Source organism: Micropterus salmoides, unplaced genomic scaffold (genome assembly GCF_014851395.1).
Source record: "Micropterus salmoides isolate LMB-PRFRI ecotype aquatic unplaced genomic scaffold, ASM1485139v1 Ms_hic_scaffold_4, whole genome shotgun sequence".
Taxonomy (NCBI): domain Eukaryota; kingdom Metazoa; phylum Chordata; class Actinopteri; order Centrarchiformes; family Centrarchidae; genus Micropterus; species Micropterus salmoides.
The window spans coordinates 36,706,167-36,717,551 of NW_024043372.1; the positions used below are offsets into that span (position 1 = coordinate 36,706,167).

An 11,385-nucleotide genomic window follows, 5' to 3' on the forward strand; every position below is an offset into this window, starting at 1 on the left:
TGTATATACTAGATGGTATATGATAAATAACATCAGAGAAAATAAATAATTTTACGTGGAGCAGTGCTGAGGATGAATTTGAGTTTAAGAGCTTGGGGGAAAAGCTGCTCTGCAGTCTGGTGGTGCAGCAGCAGAAACTTCTATATCTCTTCCCAGAAGGCAGCAGGGTGAACAGGCTGTGGCTGGGTGGGTGCTGTCCTTTAGTATCCTTTGGGCTCTGCAGGCACCTCACCGATATCACTGATGCTCCTCTGTAAAAGTTAACATGAACTTGGCACAGGAATTTTGCCGTCTCAAGTTTCCTTAAGAAATATAGCTGTTTCTGGGCTTTCTTTACCTTTTTTGCCCCCTTTTTCCTAAAATCAGCAGCATTAGGTGGCTCTCTGTTCACCACTCTGCAAGATTGTAAATTTCCTTCTGATATAAAGTCTCATCAAGCAAGGTAGGACACTGCTGTTTGAAAGCTCTGTCTGATGAAATAAGGCTCTGGTTTGTGTGTTTCAGGTCCAAATGGGCAACCTGAACTTCTCCCTGGGTAAGGTTCAGTATGACAACCTCAGCCTGTCCACTTTTCCCCTGGAGGCTCAGATTGGAGTTGGAGTCGGGGCGTCCATAGTAGCCCTCATCGTCCTCATCATTGTGCTCATTTACAGGTCAGTAAATTACACATAATCTGGTCAATTGGTAAGTAAAGTTAGAGATGCACTGTGGACTTTGTTTGCACTATACAAGAGTTTTTTGGTGATATTGGTCATTAGATTATTATAAACGCTGCAGCAGCACAAGGTTATTGTGCACAGAGAGTGCACTTCTTAATCTGTCTTCTTAAGACTGCTGTGATACTTTTATCAGTTATCATCACCAAACTTGATAAAATATGAAACCCCGTGAATGACCAAATTTTAAATTGAGATTCTGGTATTCCTCAACAGTATGAGTCAGAAGAGGATTTAAAAAAGAAGCCCTTGTACAACAATGTTAATCTAGCAGCACTAAGATGCACGTGGATGAAATCCAGCGAAAGGCTTTACATATAGCATGTGAGCAAATGGGAATAAAGTGATACCAACTTTACGTCCTGTCATTCAGTGCTACTGCTCTGTCAGACATAAAGTAGGCAACAGAATACAAAAATATAAATGTAAAAACATAAATGATGAATAGGATGTGAAGAAGAAGCATTAGGGGGCCAGAGGGAGAGTTGTGAGGCGAAGCTACTGCATGAGGTGAGACGAACAGCTTGTTCTAAAATCAAAGGCGAGTCAGTTGTTGTAGTTTGACCACTGATTTGGCCCGCCTAAAAACACGGTCAGCAGTGACTGTGACACACAGCTCATGGAGGCTTTTAAAGTACTTTATAGCTCAAATCTGAAAACACAGATATAACACACGTATGTTTAGATTCAGTGTGACACTTTCCTAGGATATTTGCTCAGATGTCCATTGCAAATATTTATAAATCCACATAAAATTGATGTAGAACAGGGACGGGGGAAGGTGCAACTGTCTCCTATTTTCACACTTAGAACCATCATTATTAGACTGGGGAGGAAGAACATGGTGACTTGATCATGTAAAGTCAAGAACATTGAGAAGTATAGGAACAGGATCACCTTTGGGTGTTTCCAAATCAGACAGTGTGTTTCCATTTTCTGACCCAGCACGACCCCACGATTAACCCTGATCCTTACTGCTGGGGGTTTGTTGGGGCAAATGGCTTGAGTCACCCTTTTCACAGTTTCACTGGATTTTCACTAATCCAGTGTGAAACTGGTTTTACTTCTCCTTTCTCCTCTATCCCTGCTTGACCGTCTGTTCCCGTCTTTGCTGGTGCCTGTCAGGAGAAAGAGTAAGCAGGCTCTGAGAGACTACAAGAAGGTCCAGATCCAACTGGAGAACCTGGAGACCAGCGTGAGAGACCGCTGCAAGAAAGAGTTCACAGGTAAGAGTGTAAAAAAGGGTAAGCGAGAGAGCAGGAAAGAGAGGAAGGATGTTGGGAGAGGATAGGAACAAGAAAGTTTATTTTATGGTGGCCAACAGATCCACTTTGTTTTCACACCTTATGAAATTATACAATTACATCACACGTCCTGGATGAAATGTTCCATCCCACATGGCTGCTTCAGAGGAGTTTACTTTTAGTCTTCCAACACAGCATTCCCAGCATGCATTTTGAATATAATATATAGTAGAAGCTGAAGACAAAAGAGCTTGTAGCAACACCTCCTGATCTTTCATGCCCCCTCCCTTACCCCACTTCAGACCTGATGACAGAGATGATGGACATGTCCAGTGACCTGGTGGGCTCTGGCATCCCTTTCCTTGACTATCGGATGTACGCTGAGCGCATATTCTTCCCCGGCCACCGGGAATCTCCGCTGAGACGGGACCTGGACGTTCAGGAGTGTCGGCGGCAGACAGTGGAGCAGGGCTTGGTGCAATTGTCCAACCTGCTCAACAGTAAACTCTTCCTCACCAAGGTAGTATTGTCAGTATAATGAGGCGTTAAGACAACACCAGCAGTTTGATCAGAGGGATAATTTGCTGCTCTTCTTCTCAGTTCATTCACACTCTTGAGAGCCAGCGGACTTTCTCTCCCAGGGACAGGGCCTACGTGGCCTCCCTGCTGACGGTGGCGCTGCATGGCAAACTGGAGTATTTCACTGACATCCTCAAAACTCTCCTCAACGACCTGGTGGAGCAGTATGTGGCCAAGAACCCAAAGCTGATGCTGCGACGGTAAGAAGAAGAAGAAGGGCGGTGAGCACGTTGTTATAGGTACAAGGTGTTTTTAAGATGCGAGTCAAACCCTGTGTGTTTTTTCTCTGCAGAACAGAAACAGTGGTGGAGAAGCTGCTGACCAACTGGATGTCCATCTGCCTCTACGCTTTCCTCAGGGTCAGCCAACACATAAGACATGATTTTATATTGCTGCTACAATGAAATGTTGTAACATTTTACAGAGTTTGATCTGTGTTCGTGAATAGAAGGTTGCCAATTTGATCTCTGAGACATGAGAAAAACCCATATAGTGTAAACTATCTTTATGACCCATCTTTTAATCAGATTTCACACCATTCAGACAAAACTGATTGACTGACAGTGTAAGAAAAAAATCAAAAAGAAAGCGACAAAAAAGCCAAAGTCCTTCCACAGCCAACATCCACCCACTTCTCTTTCCACTCTACATATAAATTGGTGTGTGTGGGGAAATGTGCTTATTCGCTTTCTTGTAGAGCGGCATGGCTGGGAGCAGTGACCTCCTGGAGCACATAACCTTCCACAAAACCACAGCATGACATTTCTACACCTCGGTTTTTGATTAAACCAATGAGATATAATGTGTTAATTAGTGAGCTTTAGAGATGCTGATGGTTGAATTTTGTCACCCTTGGACAGGCTAGCTGTTTCCAGTCCTTATTCTAAACTAAGAAACTGACTGCTGGCTGTAGCTTCATATTTAACGTACAGATATGAGTGGTATTGATCTTGGCATCAAACTCTTTGTAATAAATTGAATAATTGTTTCCCTTTACTACAAGAAACCAACTAAACTGGTCCTTTAATGTTATTTAAAATGCAGTCAATATTATTAGAACCAAAGGGCTATGAAAAGAGTTAAAACACTGTTAAATAGACTGAATAGTGTATTAGTAGGAGTCAAGTAAGAAAAAAAACCCCATAACCTTCTTAGATCTTGTCAAATTTAATAGATGAGTCATTACTCAACATAATATTTGCAGCAAAATACATGACCAATAAAAACTGATAATACATCAGTCCCTTGACTCTCAAAAAGCACTTTATGACACATTAGCATGTTAGCATAACAATGTGCCATTTGAGCCCTTCGCGCTCTCCTGCAGTGTGTGTCAGGTCAGTACTAACTGACTTCTGTGTGTATGTGTGTGTTTGTGCAGGACTCAGCGGGGGAGTCTCTTTACATGCTTTTCAGGGCCATAAAGCACCAGGTAGATAAAGGACCAGTGGACGCTGTGACCGGCAAGGCCAAGTACACACTCAATGACAACCGCCTGTTGCGAGAGGACGTGGAGTACAAGACCCTGGTAGGGAGAAGTCTGACTTTAAAGAAAATGATCATTTGCAAAGAATCCTACACAGCCACCATGGCAGTTAGGAAGTTGTGTTTTTTTTAAACCCTCTTTCATTCTCTCATCCCTCCTTTTTCCTACTTCTGCAGACTCTAAATGTTTTGGTGCAGGGTGGAGGAGTGAACGAGAGCCAGCCACTGCCCTCCAAAGTGCTGGACTGTGACACCATTACACAGGTGAAAGAGAAGCTCCTGGATCAGGTGTACAAGGGCACCTCCTTCTCCCACCGACCCCACGGCGAGTCATTGGACCTTGGTGAGAACCCATATACACCCCATCACATCTAACGCAGATTTATATACAGATTAAAGCCATTGTAGCATTTTAGCTATGGCTATGACATTCTGAATCGACACACTTGTGAGGTGAATTCAGTTCCATTAGCTGAGCTGTGGTGCCCCCTACAGCAAGAAAAGTTCATTACTTGGTCAGTCTTTAACCCAAGTTATCAGTGCGTTCAGATGACAAAATCTGATGTAAGACCCGTAACTAACCAAAGCTCCTCCAGCTGGAATACATACTGGAAAGCACCTGGAAGTGTACATACACATATTCCACTGTAAATATATTACATTTTCTAAGTATCTCACTCTGTTATGTTCTGGCAGCGATAAGCGTGTGTGTGCGCACACACTTTAAACACAGTGGGCTGACTGTCTGGCTGTTGTGTCTTGTTCAGAGTGGCGGTCTGGTGTTGCCGGTCATCTCATCCTGTCGGACGAGGACTTGACGTCTGTGGTTCAAGGCAACTGGAAACGCCTCAACACACTGCAGCACTACAAGGTCGAAGTTTCAGGCTTCACTAACATGCTTCCTTTTCAAAGAATATGTTTTAATTTCTGAAAGTAAGAAGTCTAATCATGCTAACTGTATATGTTGTTCATCAGGTCCCAGACGGTGCAACAGTAGCACTGGTTCCTCGCCACACCAAAAACATTCACCATGACAACCATGACTACGTGGCAGGAGAGAGTGAGTTAACATGAGAACAGTATTATTGCAAATATGAATAATCAGTTTCTCCTCGTGGTAATCAAGCTGCCACCTTAAAATCACCTTTGCTTCTACTACACTCCCAACAGAATCCTGACTAAACCCTTTCTATGTGTACGACTGCAACAGAAACATGTCTGTCGTAGGGCTGCAACTAACGATTATTTTCATTATTAACTGAACACCACTGGTCAGTGAACGATATTAAATAAAGCTTTTAAAACATTGACTTATGCAGAGACTCCAATGCTGGAGGATGCAGATGAAGGCGGAGTGAGGCTGTGGCATCTAGTGAAAGCTAGTGAAGAGCCTGAGCTGCCCAAACACCGCAGAGGCAGCCTGAGGGAGAGAGAGAGGGCCAAGGCCATCCCTGAGATCTACCTGACCCGCCTGCTGTCCATGAAGGTACACGCACACACATTAGGTTTCCATACAGCTGTCCATACCAACAGCTGGTAAATTTGTTTCAATTTGCAATTATAATGATGAAATAATCCTGATATTTGTAATATAGTACATTTCTGAAAATGTATGGTTGCCTAATTTGTTTTAACAACATTAATAGGTCATTATTATTATTAACAACAAAATCTTATTTTTTTGTAATTCAATTTTGTTATTAAGTTTTTCAATAGAGAAACAAACTACACTACACTAAATAAAATGAGGAACAGGTAAAAAAGCAAAGGGAACAAGAAAAGCCTAAATCCAATATGTTAAGGAAGCCCACCAACATCACTGAGCTGATGTGGTTTTGTAAGAGGAATGGGCCAAAAGTCCTCCACCAAAGATAAGGGATTATTTTTTGTGGTATAAACTGGCTCTCCTTGTGAACTTGTAGGACTTGAGTGAAGATCTGATCACATTTTAGGTCCCATTTCTGCAGAAATACAGACTGCTTTCTAGCAGCACTTTAACTGGTGGCGGGAGAGACCTGTCTCCTAATAAGAACAACTGAGGAGATTCTGGCAGTCCACCAATGATCAGCTAAATTGAGATCTCTTTCCCAGATTGTTTAATTGTCAGTGTTTGCAATCAATTTAGAAAAACTGCTGACACCAGTTTGTTCTCCTTTTCACTTCATTTTATACAGAGAGAGGTGTCTACAGTTAACACGTTGACATACTCCTCCTTTCCTATAATGTGTGTATTACTGCGTTGTAACAAGCATACCTCCGCACTAAATCATATTGACTCTCGCCCTCCTCCGCCATGTTCTTCAGGGGACGTTGCAGAAGTTTGTAGACGATCTGTTCACCGTGATCCTCAGCACCAGTCGTCCTGTCCCGCTGGCTGTCAAATACTTTTTTGACCTGCTGGACGACCAGGCAGGACAACACGGCATCTCTGACCCAGAGACCATCCACATTTGGAAGACCAACAGGTACAGTACTCGCATGAAGAGATGAAGGTGACACTGTGCGGGCACATGAGGGGTTAAAATGATTTTGTCCAAAAAACTTCTTGGACAATTGGATTTAATGAATAAAGAATTCAACCACTTGAAAGAGTGACTCAAGCTGGATCTTGAAACAAAACAATATATAATTCTATTGTTTCCTCTATTTCTCCAGCCTGCCTCTGCGTTTTTGGATCAACATTGTGAAGAACCCTCAGTTTATCTTTGACGTCCAGGCGTCGGACCACGTGGACGCTGTGCTCTCTGTCATCGCCCAGACCTTCATGGACTCCTGCACCATCGCTGAGCACAAGCTGGGAAGGGTGAGGCTGGACGGGAGGGAGCAAGTAGAAGCTTGCACGCTAGAACTTACATATTTCCATTATATACGTATGCTTTTATGTGAAATAGTTTTTTATGTGGTTCCACTGTCACAAAGATTATGTACCACCTGTTGGTCTGAAGTCATAATTTAGACTGAATGAAATGCCCTGTCAGATATACTAATACCGGAAGACAAAGATGTTTAAAAAGGAGGAAAAGTTAAGGCTGTAGATGATGGATCAGTCGGTTGCAGTTGGTGGCTTTTCAGTCCCAAATGGAGATGAAGCCGCCTCCTGCTCCTCCTTCTCTCTTCTCATTCCCTCTTTTCTTTTTGAGCAGGACTCTCCCATCAACAAGCTGCTGTATGCCAGAGACATCCCCCGCTACAAACAGATGGTAGAAAGGTGGGTTCACCTCTCCGGACAATATGATGCAATGTTTGCTGTTTGGTTAGAGGTCACTTTTCTTTGTTTCTTATCTGCATGTTATAGTCTAAAATGTGCGTTCTCCAAGCTCATGAAAGCAGTTTGTAATCTCAGTCCTGCATGAGAAGTTGACCGTAAATGCCCTTCTTGCAGGTACTATGCTGACATCAGGCAGACCATCTCAGCCAGTGACCAGGAGATGAACTCTGCTCTGGCTGAACTGTCCAGGGTGAGTGCTGCCACACCTCAGAGCCCACAGTGGAGAGAAATACAGTGTAAAGAAACAAAGGCTGACATCTGATCTGAATGCTTTGTGTTTCAGAACTACTCTGGAGAGCTGAATTACCTGGTCGCACTGCATGAGCTGTACAAGTACATCAACAAATACTATGACCAGGTGTGTTTAACAGTAGAGCTGTCGCAGGATATCGGGGCACAACAAATTTTTGATAATGTGCATACTAGAGTTCAAAAAATGCATCACAATATTAAGGGGGGCCGTGTGTAGTTTTCAGAGGCCTCTAGCGGTGAAGTTTCTGATTGCAGCTGAGGCCCCCTCCACCCTACTGCGCTTTCGTTTTAAAACGGAGACCTTTTGCTACGTTTGCACCTACGGTCCAGCCTAAAACGGCGAAAATGGAGACCTAAAACGGAGAGGTTTGAAAACGCTGGTGACCCCGTTTTTCTTTTTAAAACTCCGGGTAGCGTTTTAGCGCAGACGGACAAAAACGGAGGACTATAGAAAGGATGACGCAAAGGATGACGCAGATGCTCACCCTCGGCTCTCTGATTGGGTCTTAGAAGTCATGCAAAGCAGAAACAGGATGCTGCTGATAGAGCTTTTTATTAAAATATTTTGTACCTTGCAGATAACACTTACAGCCTACACTCGTACTGTGTATGTCGCCGTGTTTACTTTACGATGACTTACGGTCTGTTTTCTGCCACCACAGCCACTTCTTTGTCTCTAGCCTATTTCTTTACTCTTTTACCAACTCTTCTGTATCTATGGAATAGACCATCCTCTTCATGTTTACACCGGCACACACATGCCCAGTGTACATGAACGGCCACTAGATGTGTGTTTTCAGTCGTTTTAATGTAGACTAAGATCAATTCTGACGCAGCTAAAACGCTGGTGTGGACGGAGATCGTATTCGTTTTAAAACTCTGTTTTTAAACACAAACGGAGTAGTGTGGATGGGGCGTGTGCTCCCGCAAAACAAAATGACAATAAATCTAAATTGAACACCCGATCCGTGATAATCTAGCTGGCTGCCGCGCGTCACTATAGGTATATAGTATAAACAAATCGCTACACATTTGCTTTGACATGATACTGGTGGTACACAGGATAGAAATGTGGGTCGCGTTAGAGTAACTTGAGCCAGCTAAAGCACAAAATCACAATGTGTTTCACATGTTTTGCAGTAATGTTAGTTTACCTGTCCAACAGGATGAAAGCCAACTCTGTCAGTTTTTATATCCAAAAAAAAAAAGCGGAGGTCTCTCCATGACTTAAACGCCTTCCAGATGTGGACAGTGTTTTCACCAGACGCCGATCTGATTCTGATTTGGTCTGATGGGCTTCAGCACATAAAACTTGTTTGCTGTTTTTTGTCCTTCAGTGGAGTTTGTGTTGGCAGACTCCATTTCATTATCTGTGGTGTTGTCACTGTGTGTAGAGTTCAGAATCAGTAGACAAGAGGCTCGGGAGTGTGCATGCAGAAAGTCCGACCTAAATTCTTCCTTCCAGAATTTCTGAAATGTAGATACGTACTTTGCTTTTTGAGCTCTCCATCTGTCCTGTCTCTCTCTTCCATCAGTCAGAACAATTGAGGTCAGAACAGTCTGGGTGTAACGGGTCTAAGAACTATAATCTTTTAGAGGAAATACAACTGCTCCTTTTTTTATGTGTTGAGTCTTTTGGTACATTTCTGCTTACAGGAGTGATGAATCTTATTTTTGTCTCTCTCCCTCAATCTCTGTGCCATCTTCTTCTCATCAGATCATTACGGCACTGGAGGAGGACACCACGGCCCAGAAGATGCAACTGGGCTACAGATTGCAGCAGATCGCAGCTGCCGTGGAGAATAAAGTCACCGACTTGTGACAGAGGAAACACCTACCAGAGCCTTGGCAGAGTAGGTTAGGAGCGTGAAAGTGAATTAAGAGACTTGCACCCTGCGGGTTGAGTCGAAAAGCAGGAGAGCAAGAGACAGACAAATAAGAAGACAGTACCAACCTTCCTTTCAGGAGGAAGGGTTGGAGTCGAGGAGCCGTGAGCTTTCAGTTCACATTCCAGCACCTTCTGTCCTGTTTTGTTGTTGGCTAAGGAGACATCGGTCAGACGCTGAGCTCTCTGTAGTAGCAGGACAACACGTGGACACAGAACAAAAAAGAAAGAGGGGATGTGTAAAAGACTAGTCGGGCCTGCTGTCCCTCCATTGACTTTCTGAAGAGACATTTGGAGGAAGAACTGAGTGTTTTAACTCTCAAACTTTTCCATCTTACACAGCAGCTCTCGTGCAAAGGAAACCAGCTGCTCCATAGTCAGCTGATCTGATCTGAAAAATTATTAAAGAAGGATTTTATGTCAGTTTCCCTTCTGTAGTGAATTTTATGAAGCGGTACCTCTTATGCCTTGTGTGCTTGTCGCTGCTGTACGGTCAAAAGTCACATGCCTGTGTGTGTGTGTGTGTGCGTGCGTGTGTGTGCGCGCGCGCACCGTTATCCATATTGCCCTGGCTGTATTTTGTATTTTCGCATTTCTGGTTTCTAGTACAAAGTAATGAAGTAATTGTTCATCATCATCAAGCATAATTTAGATGTTTAAGTCTGAATGTATATTCAGAAAATAGTGAAATCAGCTTCAAGATTTTCTTCTCTGAAATGGAGATGTTTAAGAAAGAAGCCTTGGTCACAACATTGTTTATAACCCCCATTTACTTAAAGCCAATTGCTGAGAGTTTAATAAGTAACTGCCACTCTACCTCAGCCTACTGTGCTGCATCAAATACTCTGTTTTTTCGTGATGATGTTGACACTACTAGGTACATTTCAACCAGCTATAACTACCAGTACAGCAGCACAGCACACATCTGCCCTCATGCACATATACAGAAACACCTGCTGGACATACATTTGCAGTAGTACACACACACACACACACACACACACACACATTTCAGACATTTCTAGTTATTATTTTCTTTCCTTTTAAGTGAGATTGGAAATCAGAACCTGCTCATTGGGGCATTTTAAGGTACCTAAACCCTGACCGTTCATTTTTGTTTCTTACTGTTGGATGTGTCCATAGTCACTGGAAAGATGTTAGAGGAAAAAAAAAATCCTTCCATAAAGTAACTCGTATTAATTAAGTGGAATCTTTGTGTGCGCCGCCGTGTTTTATTTTGCAAGTCAGTCATATTTCCATTGTGTACATTTTTTAAACATTCCTTTTAGGTTTTGAACAAACGTATTAAATCATGGTTCACCTTGTTCCACTTCAAGCTGAGTTAAAGGTACGTGTTGATATATTTTGGTATTGACATCATGGTATACAGTTCTTGTATTGAACACAGGGTGACACTGCTTCATTTGCTGAAGGTCTATATGGCATTTTTGTTTTGTTAAGTTGATACAGGTTATGTATTGATTATACTACTACTGGCTCAGTAGCTATAGTTGATCTTGTCACACTGCTTTTGGTTGGAGCACAGAGACCTTATATACATGAGCTAATGTTTGCTGATTTTATTTTTCCTTATTTAAATGACAAAGACTGAGATGGCTTTCTGGTGCTAGAGGGGCTGGCTATGGTTGGACATTTGTTGATGACGGTCTGGTGTCAAAGTCTGTTTCCTTTAAATGGTGTCTCTCTCGGCACCGCCCTTTGTGCTTCGGGCTCAGTTTAGGTTAATGTTGAGGTTATGGTCAGGCATTGCAGACATAACTGGTTGGGTTCAGTTGAGTGCAAGGAGAAACCCAAATAGACAGGGAAACGGATTTTGACACAACACCAATACCAGCAGTTTTAGTATGTCATAGTTTCAATACCAAAATATTGAAGTTGTTCAATACCTTACTTTGCAGAATATATACATTTCAGTGTCACTAAAAGAAGACTGAG

The 11,385-nt window shown here is 42.7% G+C and overlaps 1 protein-coding gene and 1 long non-coding RNA gene across 2 annotated transcripts in view; one reads left to right on the plus strand and one right to left on the minus strand.

Annotated features, from left to right (window-relative positions):
* Positions 1 to 9,857, plus strand: part of plxnb1b (plexin b1b) — a 103,579-nt gene extending 93,722 nt beyond the window's left edge. The window contains exons 24-39 of the mRNA XM_038696217.1: positions 505 to 653; positions 1,842 to 1,942; positions 2,263 to 2,480; positions 2,561 to 2,739; positions 2,832 to 2,898; positions 3,921 to 4,067; positions 4,202 to 4,367; positions 4,792 to 4,895; positions 5,000 to 5,084; positions 5,344 to 5,510; positions 6,329 to 6,489; positions 6,680 to 6,827; positions 7,168 to 7,232; positions 7,407 to 7,482; positions 7,576 to 7,650; positions 9,262 to 9,857. Of these exons, the coding sequence (XP_038552145.1) occupies positions 505 to 653; positions 1,842 to 1,942; positions 2,263 to 2,480; positions 2,561 to 2,739; positions 2,832 to 2,898; positions 3,921 to 4,067; positions 4,202 to 4,367; positions 4,792 to 4,895; positions 5,000 to 5,084; positions 5,344 to 5,510; positions 6,329 to 6,489; positions 6,680 to 6,827; positions 7,168 to 7,232; positions 7,407 to 7,482; positions 7,576 to 7,650; positions 9,262 to 9,366 (2,013 nt within the window). The 3' untranslated portion in view covers positions 9,367 to 9,857. The remainder of the gene's footprint in view (positions 1 to 504; positions 654 to 1,841; positions 1,943 to 2,262; positions 2,481 to 2,560; positions 2,740 to 2,831; positions 2,899 to 3,920; positions 4,068 to 4,201; positions 4,368 to 4,791; positions 4,896 to 4,999; positions 5,085 to 5,343; positions 5,511 to 6,328; positions 6,490 to 6,679; positions 6,828 to 7,167; positions 7,233 to 7,406; positions 7,483 to 7,575; positions 7,651 to 9,261) is intronic.
* Positions 2,506 to 8,826, minus strand: LOC119885899. Its single transcript, XR_005441397.1, has 3 exons — positions 8,699 to 8,826; positions 6,279 to 6,522; positions 2,506 to 2,731 (listed from the first exon to the last, which is right to left on the minus strand). It is a non-coding gene; the product is annotated as an uncharacterized LOC119885899 (long non-coding RNA).
* Positions 9,858 to 11,385: the final 1,528 nt, after the last annotated feature.